Source organism: Quercus suber, unplaced genomic scaffold (assembly GCF_002906115.3).
Source record: "Quercus suber isolate HL8 unplaced genomic scaffold, Cork oak 2.0 scaffold_209, whole genome shotgun sequence".
NCBI classification, from domain to species: Eukaryota; Viridiplantae; Streptophyta; class Magnoliopsida; order Fagales; family Fagaceae; genus Quercus; species Quercus suber.
The window spans coordinates 1,068,154-1,085,947 of NW_027069667.1; the positions used below are offsets into that span (position 1 = coordinate 1,068,154).

The 17,794-nt window shown below is 33.0% G+C and overlaps 1 protein-coding gene across 1 annotated transcript; it reads right to left on the reverse strand.

Annotated features, from left to right (window-relative positions):
• Positions 1-11,307: 11,307 nt before the first annotated feature.
• Positions 11,308-17,381, reverse strand: LOC112005064 (acyl transferase 4). The gene is made up of 2 exons (XM_065779477.1): positions 16,908-17,381; positions 11,308-12,348 (listed from the first exon to the last, which is right to left on the reverse strand). Exons 1-2 carry the CDS (start codon positions 17,316-17,318, stop codon positions 11,497-11,499), a joined length of 1,263 nt encoding a protein of 420 aa, XP_065635549.1. The 5' UTR covers positions 17,319-17,381; the 3' UTR covers positions 11,308-11,496.
• Between the last annotated feature and the right edge of the window lie 413 nt (positions 17,382-17,794).

Consider the following 17,794-nt stretch of genomic DNA (forward strand, 5'->3'; position numbering starts at 1 on the left):
AACAACAAAAAAAAAAAAAAAAAAAAAAAAAAAAAAAAAAAAAGAAGAAGAAGAAGCATGTGAGATTTACCGAACATGTACGAAATAACTATTAAGAAGGGCAAGATTGATGTCTACATGGAGGTCATTTTGCTTGCAAGTTCTGTTACAAATTGGTCACAATCGCACCTGCGCAAGCACAAACAAACACCATCGTCACACTCATAATAAGTAAGAGATATAATGGTCATATATATATATATATATATTGTGGATGTGTGTTTGATTCCAACCATGCAACCACCCATGATGTAAAATGAACAATGACATGACCCAAAAACTTTAAAACTTGTCTTTGACTTGTGTGGCTGCTTTCGTTAACGGGGGGCCAACGGTATATATATATTGTGGATGTGTGTTTGATTCCAACCATGCAACCACCCATGATGTAAAATTCTCCAGTGACACGACCCAAAAACTTTAAAACTTGTCTTTGACTTGTGTGGCTGCTTTCGTTAATGGGGGGCCAACGGAAACCCATGCGTAAATGGTGAATACTAAATAGGCATCTTCCTCCTCTTTGGTCTTTTTTTCTTGTCAAGCAAGATAATAATGCAGCTTTTAGTAAACAACAAGAAGATGGTCACACTCATCACAGGTATTCTATAATAAAAATAAATACGTAGTACCAAACGAAACTTCGCCATAATTACTTGGGTGCTTGAGAATTGAAAAGGACAATTATAATGTGAATTGGTTAGAGTTGCGTTTTTGTTTGTTTGTTTGTTCTATATATATGTGTCAGGTTCATGGATAAGAGTTTATTATTCTTCATTGTGTCACCTCATTTTTTTGAAAATTAAAATTATGCGGGGACCAAATCCTTAAAATGCTTAAAGAAAAGCTTCATGTTGCTCAAAATCGTACGAAGAAATTTCACTAACGTTTCGATGATCAGATCGTGATTTTGACGTTGGAGACATCTGGATATTCCATAGGGCTATCAAACTTAATTCGATCTTTCTTCTAGACTTTCTAATTCATTTTATGTTTTCTTGTTTCATGCCTTAAAAAGAAGTTATGACCTGTTTGGATTGAGGGGGAGAAAAGAAAAGAGAGAGAGTAAAATAGAGTTGATCAAAAATTAAGCTAATTTCTAGCTGACTCTATTCTACATGATGATGGCTTTATTAACCCCCTCACTTAAGGAATTCTTTCTTTCTTACATGGTAATATATTTAAAGTTGACCACCCTAAATTGAAAATTTGAACCCCCTAAAAGAATAAATCAATTTAACACCAACAATTATCTTGACCTCTTCAAACAAAAAGAAAAAAAAAATCCAACAACAAACCAATTTGATCTAAAATCTGATAATTAAAAAAATTTTCCTTCAGATTTTCTTAGTAACCAAACAAAAAAAAAAAAAAAAAAAAAACCTCTCCACATCTACTTGACAATATATAAATTTCAATGGCTTGTTTGGCTTCTCATTTCTGTCACCCATTAAGTATATAAAAAGTAGTACTTCCAATTTGCTCACATTTTCAAAGACACACAGGTCCAGGTCAAGAGAGAAAAGTGAGTGTTTTTACTTGTTTTTTTTGAGAGAGAGAGAGAGAGAGAGAGAGAGAGCAATGTCTTCCTTCAACACATATGGCATCGATGGCAAGGAGGAGATTAACGTGAATGCATCGAATAGTCATTTCATTGATGATGAAGATGAATAGAGCTTCCCCGCCGCCGACGAAGGCTATGCCTCTTACTCCAGCTTCCCATCCGGAGGATTTCCAGCTAACAGTGACATGGCCGTCGACCACGCCTCCGCATTGCCTGAGATCTACGGATTCGACGATCCAAACCCTGGCTACTCCCAATCTCCATTCAACCCGATCCATGTGGATAATGGAAATGGGAACGAGAACAGTTACGGTGGTTTCAGGGAAAACAGATTCCCTTTACTGCAATCCCTTTTACTCAATTCTTTGTTGTTGTGTGATCCCCTTTACTCAATTCTTTTCTTTTTTTTTTTTTAATTTTTGTTTCTATGTTTTTCTAGGCAACCAAACAGATTTCTTCTGTGTTCTACGTTAAAGATTTTGGGTGTTGATATATTGCTTTGTTGACTATATAAAAGTTGGTTAAAAGATTTTAAAAAAAGGGTTTTTAAGTGAACGAATTGTTTTGCATTTGACAGAAGTCTAGAGAACGTTGGATTTGAGTTTCCAAAGGATTTATTATGGGTTTCTGGGGGAAGTTTCTAAAGTTATTTATTTATTTGGGTAATAGTGGGTTAAATGGTTTGGGCGGGTAATAGATAATTAATTTATATATAAACGGGTCATAAATGAATAAATTGGTAATTATATACCTAACTTATTTAGGACCCAACCCGCCCATTTGCCGCCTCTACCCATGCGTAAATGGTGAATACTAAATAGGCATCTTCCTCTTTGGTCTTTTTTCTTGTCAAGCAAGATAATAATGCAGCTTTAAGTAAACAACAAGAAGATGGTCATACTCATCACAAGTATTCTATAATAAAAATAAATACGTTGTACCAAAAAAACCTCGCAATTACTTGGGTATTTGAGAATTGAGAAGGACAATTATAATGTGAATTGGTTTGAGTTGCGTTTTGTTTTGTTTATTCTATATATGTGTTAGGTTCATGGATAAGAGTTTATTATTCTTCATTGTGTCACCTCTTTTTCTTTTTTTTTTTTAATTAAAATTATGCGGGGACCAAATCCTTAAAATGCTTAAAGAAAAGCTTCATGTTGCTCAGAACCATACGGGGAAATTTTGCTAACGTTTCGATGATCAGATCGTGATTTTGATGTTGGAGATATCTGGATATTCCGTAGGGCTATCTAACTTAATTTGATCTTTCTTCTAGACTTTCTAATTCATTTTATGTTTTCTTGTTTCATGCCTTAAAAAGAAGTTATGGCCTATTTGGATTAAGGGGTAGAGAGGAAGAGAGATGAAGTAAAGTAGAGTTGATCGAGAATTAAGCTAATTTCCAGCTAAGTCTATTCTACTCGGTGATGGCTTTATTAATCCCCTGACTTAAGGAATTCTTTCTTTTTTACATAGTAATATATTTAAAGTTGACCACCCTAAATTGAAAAATTGAACGCACCCCCCCCACCCCCCCCCCCCCTAAAAAAAAAAAAAAAAACCCTCCACATCTACTTGACAATATATAAATTTCAATGGCTTGTTTGGCTTCTCATTTCTGTCACCCATTAAGTATATAAAAAGTAGTACTTCCAATTTGCTCACATTTTCGAAGACACATAGGTCCAGGTCAAGAGAGAAAAGTGAGTGTTTTTACTTGATTTTTTAGAGAGAGAGAGAGAGAGAGAGAGCAATGTCTTCCTTCAACACATATGGCATCAATGGCAAGGAGGAGATTAACGTGAATGCATCGAATAGTCATTTCATTGATGACGAAGATGAATAGAGCTTCCCCGCCGCCGACGAAGGCTATGCCTCTTACTCCAGCTTCCCATCCGGAGGATTTCCAGCTAACAGTGACATGGCCGTCGACCACACCTCCGCATTGCCTGAGATCTACGGATTCGACAATCCAAACCCTGGCTACTCCCAATCTCCATTCAACCCGATCCATGTGGATAATGGAAATGGGAACGAGAACAGTTATGGTGGTTTCAGGGAAAACAGATTTCCTTTACTGCAATCCCTTTTACTCAATTCTTTTCTTTTTCTTTTTTTAAATTTTTGTTTCTATGTTTTTCTAGGCAACCAAACAGATTTCTTCTGTGTTCTACGTTAAAGATTTTGGGTGTTGATATATTGCTTTGTTGACTATATAAAAGTTGGTTAAAAGATTTTAAAAAAAGGGTTTTTAAGTGAACGAATTGTTTTGCATTTGACAGAAGTCTAGAGAACGTTGGATTTGAGTTTCCAAAGGATTTATTATGGGTTTCTGGGGGAAGTTTCTAAAGTTATTTATTTATTTGGGTAATAGTGGGTTAAATGGTTTGGGCGGGTAATAGATAATTAATTTATATATAAACGGGTCATAAATGAATAAATGGGTAATTATATACCTAACTTATTTAGGACCCAACCCGCCCATTTGCCGCCTCTACCCATGCGTAAATGGTGAATACTAAATAGGCATCTTCCTCTTTGGTCTTTTTTCTTGTCAAGCAAGATAATAATGCAGCTTTAAGTAAACAACAAGAAGATGGTCATACTCATCACAAGTATTCTATAATAAAAATAAATCCGTTGTACCAAAAAAACCTCGCAATTACTTGGGTATTTGAGAATTGAGAAGGACAATTATAATGTGAATTGGTTTGAGTTGCGTTTTGTTTTGTTTATTCTATATATGTGTCGGGTTCATGGATAAGAGTTTATTATTCTTCATTGTGTCACCTCTTTTTCTTTTTCTTTTTTAATTAAAATTATGCGGGGACCAAATCCTTAAAATGCTTAAAGAAAAGCTTCATGTTGCTCAGAACCATACGGGGAAATTTTGCTAACGTTTCAATGATCAGATCGTGATTTTGACGTTGGAGACATCTGGATATTCCGTAGGGCTATCTAACTTAATTTGATCTTTCTTCTAGACTTTCTAATTCATTTTATGTTTTCTTGTTTCATGCCTTAAAAAGATGTTATGGCCTATTTGGATTAAGGGGTAGAGAGGAAGAGAGATGAAGTAAAGTAGAGTTGATCGAGAATTAAGCTAATTTCCAGCTAAGTCTATTCTACTCGGTGATGGCTTTATTAATCCCCTGACTTAAGGAATTCTTTCTTTTTTACATAGTAATATATTTAAAGTTGACCACCCTAAATTGAAAATTTGAACCCCCCCCCCCCCCCAAAAAGAACAAATCAATTCAACACAAACAATTAACTTGAACTTTTCAAACAAAAAGGAAAAAAAATTCAACAACAACCAATTTGATCTAAAATCTGATAATAATAATAAAAAAATAGCAAGCCCAACAACAAAAATTAGTAATTTATTGATCTTAAATAATAATAAAAAATTAAATGGGTAGTAAAGTGTAAATAACTAACGACACTAAAAGATAATTAAGTGTGAGGAAAGGGAAGTGGGAATTGGGAAGTGATGACAATTTTTATTTGAGATGAGTTCAAGTTACACCTAGTATAACTCTAAAGAGTTACACCTTTTCTAAACCATTAGATCTAAGTAGATCTAACGATAAAAAGACACTCATTAATACTAATATTTGATTTGTATCTCATTAATTATCTCTTATTTATTGCATTCCATATTATCTCTAAACTTAAAAAAACACAAAAAGTGTACTCTCTCTCTAATTTTTTTTCCCACCGTTTCTCAAAAAAAAAAAAAAAAATTCCTCCACTGCACCTCTGTTCTCTTGTTCTTACTCCTCACCCTCTTCACCTCCANTCCACCACTCTAAGCTCAGTTTCCAATCCTTTTCCCTTGAGCCCCTCTCTTCTTTCTCATCGTGTTGGTGCTCATTACATGCATTCGTTGCGAAGAAGGCACAGGACTTATCAATACAGCCACTCCGAAGATCATTCTCTCCTTTTGCTGCTCCCTTACCATGTGACTTGCATATTGTGGGCCTTAATCTTCCTTGGCCTTGAAATTCATTTTTTAGTTTAATAGCTTGAATAATAATGTATGAAAAGTATATTATAATTTTTTATTGCCTCATTAATGCGTAATACAAGTTTTTGTTTTTATTGTTTTCCCAACTCAAATATATTTGTTTGATTTTTTATACTACTATTTTAGTTCAGTAAATGATTTGGTACTTCTTCCAACCATACAACAGAGGCTTAAATATAAAAATCTTACTTCTTGCAACCTTGTTTTATTATATTACTAACTATTTTAAGTGCTTGTATGAAATAGTTAGTACCTACCTTGATAGTTAGTACTTCAGGTATTGCACCAGATCTCAATCCACAATTTTCTAATCTATTGTTCAATTGAGACAGTTCTATTATCAACAGTGCAAACAATGACTCTACAATTTCATGAATTGGCATCAGCTTAACCTTGTATGCCTCCATGAACCATGCTCAACCCCTCCCCTCTCTTACATAGAGAAAAGGGTACTCATAAAAAAATTAAAAAATTAAAAAAAAAAATGATTTTAAAGATATGCAATGGGCATGGATTCCTTCAGGGAAAATTCCCAACGGATGAAATTTCAGTTGGCAGTTGCCATCAAATTGACTTGGATGTCATTGTTCTAGAGGCAACTAAAATTGGATATTCAGTTGAGAGCAGATTTCACTGGGGTATATGAAAAATTAGAATGTGATTTACCAGTAGTACTCGTATATAGAAACCTCTCATTCATATTCAAAAATATTGCAAGTCTACAAATCCGCAATCAGCTATCCAACATTACAATTAATGTGGCCGGATATTTGGTCTAGTTGTTCCTGTCCCTCAATCATATAGTTCCACAGTAAGAACACAAATGAGGAAAAAGATAAAGATAAAATTACTACAAAACTAAGAGGCATTGCAGGATCTCTGTATCTTTGATATCATAAGATAATCTCCTCCTGTACGCTGACATTAAGAGTCTTATTTGGCAGAACAATGCTGTTTATCACCACAATTTCCTCTTCCACTGTCACTGCTTTCTCCTTGAAAATGATAAATTAACAATCAACATTGGCGAAGCACACTGAAATTACAATTGTCGTAACATCAAAAGCCTTGAAATATATAAGACACAAACGAGAAAGAAAGGATGCATACTGAGGATAGTAATTCCAAGCTTTGCATTGTAGTCTCCATCAGCCTGAATCAGTCAATTAAATTTTAGTCAGCCACAATAGCTAGGAATGACATGAACATATTTGGTTTTACAAGGTTCAAACAAACTTGAGATTTGGAAGTTTCAGCCTCGGTGATTGCAAATCCTAGGAAAATTGTTGGTAACGCAGTTTTGTCGTTCAAAGGAATGAAATGTTTGTTGATAAGCACAAGAGTAAAATGATTTTTATATTTAGACTCTGTTGTATGATTGGAAGAAGTACCAAACCATTTACCGAACTAAAATAATATAAAAAAATCAAACAAATATATTTGATTTGGGAAAACAATAAAAATAAAAACTTGTATCACGCATTAAGGGAAAAGAGTGGAAACCGAGCTTAGAGTTGTGGAAATGTTGGATTCCACAAGGATGTGAAAGACTACATTCATAGGACGATTATCCATCACTCCTAGCCCAAGACCACATCCATCATCTCTTACGAATCGGCGGTCAAGCATAATCTCTAACCATCCCTCTTTATTTCAATAACTTAACTGGATTGTTTGGTCTCTTTTTTCTTTTTCTTTTTTCCTTTTTTTTTTTCCCCGGGACCTGGCAGTGGAGGTGGAAGAGTGGTGGAGTAAGAGACAGAGAAACAGAGAGGCATGCGTGAAGGAATTTTTTTTTTTTTTTTTTTTTTGAGAAACGGTGGGAAAAAAAATCAGAGAGAGAGGTACACTTTTTTGTGTTTTTTTAAGTTTAGAGATAATATGGAATGCAATAAATAAGGATAATTAATGAGATACAAATCAAATATTAGTATTAATGAGTGTCTTTTTTAACTGTTAGATCTACTTAAATCCAATTATGTAACTTGAACCCATCTCTTTTTATTTTATTTTAATGATTTTATTATTGTGTTAAATTCTTAACAGAGTAATGCAGAAGACACACATAAACATTATTTTTAATGAGTTATAAAGACTAATAAGTTGTCAAAGTTGAGTTAAATTGTTAAATAAAATAATTGAAAAGAGTAAAGACCAAAACTAATAAATAGTAAATTAAAAAATATTCTAAGTAATAATAATTAAAATTTACTTAACAATAATAATTAATAACTTTATTATATTAAAAGGCAATAGATAATTTCCAAATTTTAATTTTAGCAAAACTAATCTTCAATATACTAAGAAACAATATGTTGAATGAACTTATATTTATCCTTTATTCTCTTGTTGTACTATGGATAAATTTTTTTATATGGAATGATGTGAACGTTCAACTTGATGCAATAGCTGTTGTGCAGCTCCTCACCAGCCCAACTATTACTAATCTCTCTGTTTTGCCTCTCATTGATGACTGCAGGTAGCTAATATCCCAAATAGCACAAGTCCAGATTGTGCATTGTTTTCGTGAAGCAAACTCATGTGCGGATTGTTTGGCTAGAATAGGTTCTGTTCAAGAGAGACCTTTTATTTTGTATCAAGATCCGCCTGTGGATCTTTTGGAGCTGTTAAACTCAGACAGATCTGGTTTGTATGTTAACAGGACCGTTGCTGATCCTCCCTTTCCCCCTTAGTTTCGTTGTTTTATGAAATTTTCCTTTCTACCAAAAAAATCATTAGACCACATGATTCATCTCTTACTTAAGATTTATTATCTAAAAAAACTATTGTTAACTTGAAAAATCTTCCTTTGAATCATAGGTTGCAAACAAGATTTCATCTTATCATCCAAATGATCAAGATGAAATAAGAAAAACATTATTTACAAAAAGGTTCTTGTCAACCTATTTAACAAAAATTTGAATGACTCCTCTAGAAAATATTTTTGGAGCTACCACTAACTCTATTCCTCCTCCTTCCCTCTCCTCAAATCCAAAGAGACCACTAGAGAACCAAGCGAATATGCAAAAGGTGTGGTCAAGAAATGATATAACTCGTCAAAAAAACAATATATATATATATATATAAAGCAATTAATAATGTGTTGATCCAATGGTCAGGTGCTTCCATTGAGGATAATAATGTATATTTGAAATCTGCTTATTTTGCTAAAATTAAAAACTTTTTGCTAAAAGTACTATAGATAAAAGTAAAAGTTAGCTGAAATAATACAATGGGACCCATAAATAGTACCAAAAAGTGTAATAGAATCCATAAATAGTAACAAAAATAAGTTGAATAATAAAATAAATTAGTAAATTTTATTCATGCTAAACGAACACTAACTAGGAGAGTTCCAAGACATTAATAGAGAAGTAATATCTAGATAAAATATACTATTTTATATATGTAATATACTGGGCCTGATATATATGGCCCTTAGCACAGCCCACGCTGGTTTTTTTTTTCTTTTTTCTTTTTTGGGATAGGAGCCCACACTAGTTATGTCTAAGAATTTGAACATTTCATTCAAAAAGTCAGAGTGAGAAAAGTTAGCACGGTGCCAATGGTTTGGGTTGGGTTTGTGTTCAATGGCCAGTTTCACTAGACACGTTGAGGTGCGGACACATGTTCAGTTTTAGATACATGTTCGTATCTTAGCGTATCTAGTGAAACTGGGCACTAAACACAAACCTCTCTCCAATGGTTTAACTTTACTGCTTGATATATATGGCCTTTAGATCAGCCCACACTAGTTATGTCTAAGAATTTGAACATTTCATTCAAAAAATAAAAATAAAATAATTAGAGTGAGAAAAGATTGCACGATACTTGCTGCTAGGATCTACAAGTTTAGAATCAATCACCTCATACAATATAAACTATACATTATATAGATAGTCAAGAACCTTATAATTTAACTAGTTGAAATTTATCTTTAGGGTTTAAATTTTCCCTCTCTCAATTATCAAATTATCAACCAAAAAAAAAAAAAACTTCATGGATAATAAAGAAAAATAAATAATAATAAAAAAATAAAAATAAAAACCCAAACTTTGACCAAGCCCAGACTTACTAAAGTTTGTCCTTGAAGATTTTGGGCCAAATAGACAGGTAAGGGAGAGACGGTCCAATTGACAGACTTAACATAGTACAAACGAATAAAGAATGCGAGGTTGGCTGTTCCAATAGAAAGGGTATTTGATGCATTGGTAGGATAAGTGGGTGGTGTGAAGAATGAACTCAATGTAGATACCGGTTTTACAAGAAAAGGAAATTGAATTTAAGTAATCTTGTTTGGATGTTTTAAAAAATAAAAAATGAAATATAAGTAATCCTATTTTGAAGTAATATTGAAGGAATAAAACAAATTATTTTATAACAATATTTTCTATTATATCTCTATTTAAAAATAAAGGATTGAATGTGCATGAGTATTTTGGAGAGTTCTAGTGGAATTTTATTAAATGTAATTTCATTCCTTTTGATTCCTCCCAATTTTGGGAAATAAAAATTTAATGTTTTAAGGAAAAATTAAGAAAATGAGTGTTTCTAACTATCCATGTTATTTTCTCTCACTAATACTTCCAAAAAATTAAGACTCAAATAAGGGTATGAAAAGAATATTATAAAAAAAAATATATATATATATATATATATTTTTTCTTCTCTCCTCTCAAATGGAGTGTTATAAACAATTTCTACACAATTTGGATGATGACAGCAGGAACTTGCAGATTATAAAAAGGAAAAACAAAGAAGAATGACACACACAAAGATCAAATCATTCAATATTTCAACTTGGTATCCTTAGGCTTCGGATTAGTCTTAGCATTAGCCCTTAGCCTTTAAAATAGTGTAGCAATTACTTCGATATCTATAATTGATAGATCAAGCAAATATTCTCATTGAAGATTGTATTGTATTGTATTGTATTAATTACTTTAATTGCAAGTAGGCTTTTTCTTTTTTATACAAGATAGAAATTCTACTATAACCTTATCTAAGTGCATATGTATGTAAAACTCCCTCTTAGAGACTTGAACCCCAGCTCTTATCCCCCACACCCCACAAGTACTTATATTTATGGAATGACCATCGCACCAAGAGTGCCCGGTAGTATTGCAAGTAGGCTTTTACTCTTGCCGATAATTTTCCTTCATTTATTTTCTTATTATCCAAACAGCTTTAATTCGTGTTTCTTTCTTTTCTTTTCTTTTTTTATAATTTTATTTGAAATTTTTTATTAAGTTTCCATAAAAATGAATCTTTTATAATACATGACCACTTTTCATTGGTTATAGTTTAATGAAATTTGGGCAGAAGGATCAATTTGGTTAATTCTTAAACAAAAAGGTTCAATAATACAAAATTGTGTTCGATGTGTTGTATAGAAGCTTTACAACTAAATCTCAAGGATTTTCGCTTTTGGCCTTATTGCATTTCAAATTTCTGTTAATTGACATAACTATGAACACATAAAAGTTTTTCTATTTTTAATTATATATATATAGACACATATATGTGAGATAAATGTATTATCTAAATAGGAGTGCATAAAATTCCAACTTCTACAAAATCTCGAAAGTTATTAGCAATTGTTTTATATTTATTAGTTTTTATTTTTTTTTCTTTAAAGAGATTGATTCTCGAACTCAAATCCACAACATATAAGTTTAGGGGAAGATTCTTGCCATCACGCCAATTCCAACTAGGCCTATTATTTATTACACAAAATACATTGATTTCATGTTTTATTTAACCCTGATGTAGCTAAAGGAAGCAATGAGATTCAAGGATTTCGAAATGGTCTAAACCATTATAATTACTTTTGGATCATTTTCGGGGAAGATTCATGTTATTGTCAAGTCGTCATCTGATTGAGGAAGTGTTGGCGATGAGCCTCCTCCACACACCATGTCATCAATCGAGCGCCTTTCATTGGCAAAGGCAAGGACCCCACAATACCAACTGGAATGATGCTTGAGCCTTGGATTGGAACAATGTGGACTGGCGGGCCCCACCCGTAGTCTACTTGGTTGAATCCCAGTCTGCCCCACTCTGATATGAATAGTGTGGTGTAAGCAAGTGGTGGTGCAAATGGGTCTTCACCATCTTTGATAGATTCACCCTTCATGTACTTGTCAAACTCAGTTGGGAGCTTAGCCTTCGCTTCTTGGATCAGCTTCACAACATCAGAAATTGATGCCTGTGTGAGTGACTCACTTGAAGCTGTGATTGTCACTGGGAAGAAGCAGTTGCCATAGAAACCGTTTGGCAAGGGAGGGTTCAAGAGCTGGCGGCAATTTGCAAAGAACACAAGCTTGAGTTCAGTATCTTGCTTAAAGTTTATAGCCTGTGTTCGACGGCTCCAAAATTTGGCAGCTACAACTTCGAAAGAAGAGCAAGTGCGTCCAGTTGATTGACGAAATTCTTGCTTGAGCTGGTTGATGTGATCTAGCGTTATGTCTACATTTGCATGGTTGAGTGTATAGTTGGGCATTGGTGGTGGTAGGTTTGGCAATGGAGTGACCTTTGCTTGTTCAGGTGGTGGTGGAAAAAAGTCCCTTTGCCACACTGGTGCAGTGCTTAGATGCTCAGCACCTCTAGCCAGCTCGCCAATCGCATTTAGAAATTGTGCAGCCCCTAGGCCATCACATATGCAATGGCAGAATATGAGGCCTATCACAAAACCACCGCATGCAAATTGTGTCACCTAAAAATACATTTATGGTTAAATTGTCAGCTGTGAAATTATCCTAAAATTTGACTTATATTCAGTTTTTAGGTATGCTGAACGGACACTGACACAATACGTATCTTAAAATAATCACATATTAATTTGTATTATGTACAAAATAAAAAAACACTGAACTGAAGTTTTATTCATTGAACTAAAAACAAGAAAATTATATAGTCCACTTAGCGCTTTTTTTTTTTTTTTTTTTTTTTTTTTTTTTTGAATTTAGAGTTAGTTGACTTAGCCCACATCCCTTGTATCAAATAAGCATATTAGTGTCATTAATTATCGTCTTTCTAACTACTTTTCTTGTGGTTCTAGATAGCAGTTTGTTTCATGTTTAGCTAACAACGATTGAGTTTACAATACTAGGGTAGAGTTTCTTACTATTTAAGATAGGATGCAATAAAATGAATTGGTTATAACTTAACGGAATATATATTCACCTGCAATTGCACAAGTGGGTCTATGCCTTCATTCTGTGGGATATGATCAGGTAGAAGCTCATCATGTGGGATAGATACAATATCATTGTCCAAGTAATTGACACCATAAAGGGTACAATCAGCAGACGCCTCAACAAACCACACTCCTCCAGAGCATTCAATTTGGAGCTGACCTTGGCTTGACTCTTTCAACTTTCCAGCAAGAGGTAGTAAGGAACCAAAGCCTGGACAAAGCTTCTCTTATAACTCGTGCTGCCCGGGCCATGCCTAAACACATGCAACGTTCGAGCATTGCATCTTAGAACTGGTAGTCTATCAATGATAGATAGATCAAGTAGTGTCCTTGTGGTGTCTTTTCAGATGGCCTGACTAGGCTTCTGCTTGATCTGATTACAGAGAAAGTCATTATAGGAAGATTGGCTGGCTAATAAGGGCGGGCTAGCAAGTACAAGAATACCATTTTGCTATGTGATCGAGTGGAAATATATATGGGGTATATTTTAAACAAATGAACTCCTTGGCTTGAAGTCTAATCATGGTTTGGTGGACCATTAATTCCGCAAAAAGAAAAAGTAAAAAACTATGGCTTGGTAAATTTCTACGCAAAATTATATATTATTTTCTGTGTTAGGTATACTCCCATGGAGTATTTCATTCGTGTTAGGTACTTTCAATCTTTGATAATTTGCTATTGAAAATTACATTACACTACTGCAGTGACACTATCAAATCTTTTTTGACTCTAATTGCAATTGTGGAAAGTTTGTTCGCATAGACCTATCTTCACGCATAGGTCCAAAATTGCTTCAAGATATCTTCTTTATTAGGGGCTGTTTGCTCATTTAAAGAACATCAAATTAAGGGCATCAACATGTTGAACATATATGTGGTTTCTGATCAGTTGTCTTGTATATCTGTCATGTCTTCTAGTAGCAGCTTCCCAAAATGGATGACATCCATCCTATCTTTCAAAAAGTGATTTAGACCAGAATTGATCATGCATCGGATTATTGACTTGAAATCCAATTATACCAAATTCAATTAGGTTTTAACAATTAAAACATTAAACATAAGTCGTGTCACCAATTAAAAAGAATGGAATTTTCGGGTGTCATCATCTATAGGTTTCAAAGAGTTCAAGTTGATTATTTAAAGACTCCAAAAGTTCCAAAAGTTTATTTCAGTTCCATAAAACTTGGGCTTAAATGTTACTGAGGAACACTTCAACAACTTGTTTGATCATTTCAAACTTCACAAGTCAATCATGAATGAATTGAATTGGTATTTTGTGTCTTGTGTTTATTTTGTGTATTAGGACCGCTTGATGTTTCTAATTTGATCCTCTTGAGTTGGCTTAAAGCTTTCATAAATTTTTGTAGTCTCCTCCCTAACATGGAAAAGATGGGCCTGTTGTTCTGCCTGGCGTATAAATTCTGTTTTTTTTTTTTTTTTTTGTTTTTTTTTATTTTTTTTTTTTTTTTTTTTATTAAATATATACTTATGGAATTTATATATATATGTGTGTCTAAATTTTGTTATTGATAGATTTGATACTTTATAATTATTTGTTTCATAATTATTACTCTTTATTATTAAACCAAATACAATTAATTTTTGATATATGTGAGATTCGAACCATGTCCTATGGTCTTGCTCTTATTAGTTAAGATAATTCTATATATTACTAAAAGCTGAAGCGTAGTTTATTGTTGCTACGCTCATTGAGCCACATAAGCATCACCTCATATTTTTTTTTCCAATTTTTTTATAATTGTTTTTAACATTTACTTTTTATTTTATTTTAATATTTACACTTTTTCCAACATTTCTCCATCCTTATCTTTTTATCTCTCCACTACTCTATATAAATATTATTCTTCTTCTTTTCATCTCCCCACTACCCTCTACATAACTATTATTCTTCTTCTTTCTCTTCATCTTCTTTATTTTGTTTCTTCTTATTCACATTGTCTTACTATAAATTGGTAACTATCTATTCCATTCTATGCATGGTTTTCTCTCATAAAAAGGTTTTCTCTCTCTCTCTCTCTCTCTCTCTCTCTCTCTCTCTTCTCTCTCTCTCTCATTTTTCTATGAATTTTTTTTATTCTTCTAATNAATATTTATGAGGATTTGTAGTAAGTACATGTGGAAAACCAAAATAATAATAATAATAATAATAACAATAATAACTAGTCGCTAACCCGTGCGATGCATGGAAAAATTATTGACTCTGAAAAAAAATCCAACAATGAGTAAATAGACATTTTGCTAGTTAGTAATTTTTTTTTTTTTTTTTAAATGAAGAAATATTTAACTTCTATACTTTTCCATAGTTTAGAAGTGTTGTCTAACATTGAACGTTATTGAGTTGCAAGTGCATAGTTACCGAAACCTACAAAGTAATTTACAATTCTTAGATTAATAAAACAAAATTCTCAATAGTTATATACACACACACTAAAAACTAATATAAACTGTAAATATATAAACAACGACCCTGTTAGGAAGACACACCAAGTTTCAAATTTGAGTAACAATATGACTTTCTCTTAGTTATAACAATATAGACAATTCAAAACATGGAACAATATCAAAATTATAATACTTAATTTCATTATCTTTTATGTTGAATCCAAATAAATAATTAATTGAAATTAATCCAAACAAATAATTAATCAACCAAAAATCATAGTTTTAAATAAGAAAACAAAAATCACATGAACCTAAATAAAAAGCATTTAAGGTTAAGAATTAAGATCAACCTACTGAGACACAAATACCAAAAACCTCAAGACTTAAAACTTCAAAATTTATAGAATCCCAAATTCTACTTCAAAACCAAACCAAATTCAACAAATTTATATATAACATACCAAATAAAAATATATCGTTCCCTAGGCAAGAAGACATAGGTTGTAACTTTGATTTTTCTCCAAAAAAATAGAGATGTGTTATCTATCATGTACAATAAAAAAATTAAAAAAAAAATTAGTAGAAATTTCAATCCCAAATACTCAAAAGAAAATCAATCCTAAACATAACAAAAGAATAACATAGAGAAAAAAAAAAAATCTCAGGCACATATGAAAGCAAATAAAAAATTCAACATAAAAGATTAAAAACAATCACAGGCGCAAAATCAAACATACATATTTCAAATATCCAACATGTTCACCAAAACCAAATGGAGTAACAGAAGAATTAAAAGAATGTAGATTAAAAAAAAGGTACCAAGCTTAAGATGCGAGACTTGAGGCAAAGCAGTAATTCAATACCATAGCAAAATTAAACCATGAAAAAAGAATACCATAGGTATTACATGGTTGCATGGAGCCATGCTTGAGCTTTGAGCATGTTAGCAACAGTCAGCCACACCAACTTCATTGTATGTCTAATTCTATTAGCAGTGGCTAAAGCAAAAGCCAAAAATAAAAATCCTAAATACAGCTCTTTCAATTATCATTGCTCTTCATTCTTTTTCAACTTGTACATTGTTGTTATTGTATTATATATATATAGTTGTAGGACGGTGGATAATTTGTTGAGTTGTAATCAGTTTTCAACTCTACTTTGGATAACGTATTGGTTTCCAACTATTTTTAGTCAACGTATGGGAATAATTTTTGGTTTCCAACTCTCTTTAGGCAACATATGGGGTAAATAAATGTTAAATAATTTTGTTTAAAAATAATAATAATGATGTGGTAACGTGGAAAATTGTGAGAGTTTCAAAAGTTTCGGTTATATATATATATATATAGATATATATAGATAATAATAATAATAATAATAATAAGAGAGAATTGGCCTTATTACTAGGAACATAATTTTTATCTCAACCTTTTTCACAAGGTGAGTAACTCACTAAATTGTCACTTTCATTTGCCACGACTCTCCAATGGTGTGAACTCACAACGGTTGCAAATGGAGGGCAATGGGGATAGAAACACAGTTTCAACATGGGAGAACTGTTTGTTAGCTTAAAACTGTTGAGTTTTGACCACAGGAGAAGTTGAGTCATATTTGGAGGAGCATAGGGGTGGCAATAAAATGAATTGGTTATAACTTAACGGAATATATATTCACCTGCAATTGCACAAGTGGGTCTATGCCTTCATTCTGTGGGATATGATCAGGTAGAAGCTCATCATGTGGGATAGATACAATATCATTGTCCAAGTAATTGACACCATAAAGGGTACAATCAGCAGACGCCTCAACAAACCACACTCCTCCAGAGCATTCAATTTGGAGCTGACCTTGGCTTGACTCTTTCAACTTTCCAGCAAGAGGGTAGTAAGGAACCAAAGCCTTGGACAAAGCTTCTCTTATAACTCGTGCTGCCCCAGGGCCATGCCTAAACACATGCAACGTTCGAGCATTGCATCTTAGAACTGGTAGTCTATCAATGATAGATAGATCAAGTAGTGTGCCTTGTGGTGTCTTTTCAGATGGCCTGACTAGGCTTCTGCTTGATCTGATTACAGAGAAAGTCATTATAGGAAGATTGGCTGGCTAAATAAGGGCGGGCTAGCAAGTACAAGAATACCATTTTGCTATGTGATCGAGTGGAAATATATATGGGGTATATTTTAAACATATGAACTCCTTGGCTTGAAGTCTAATCATGGTTTGGTGGACCATTAATTCCGCAAAAAGAAAAAGTAAAAAACTATGGCTTGGTAAATTTCTACGCAAAATTATATATTATTTTCTGTGTTAGGTATACTCCCATGGAGTATTTCATTCGTGTTAGGTACTTTCAATCTTTGATAATTTGCTATTGAAAATTACATTACACTACTGCCACAGTGACACTATCAAATCTTTTTTGACTCTAATTGCAATTGTGGAAAGTTTGTTCGCATAGACCTATCTTCACGCATAGGTCCAAAATTGCTTCAAGATATCTTCTTTATTAGGGGCTGTTTGCTCATTTAAAGAACATCAAATTAAGGGCATCAACATGTTGA

Bases quoted from the DNA above. Each gene is read 5' to 3' on its own strand.
- LOC112005064 (XM_065779477.1), bottom strand. From the start codon at position 17,318: ATGACTTTCTCTGTAATCAGATCAAGCAGAAGCCTAGTCAGGCCATCT. The intron at 12,349-16,907 runs GTGAATATATAT...ATGTATTTTTAG, and splicing joins ACCCACTTGTGCAATTGCAG to GTGACACAATTTGCATGCGG.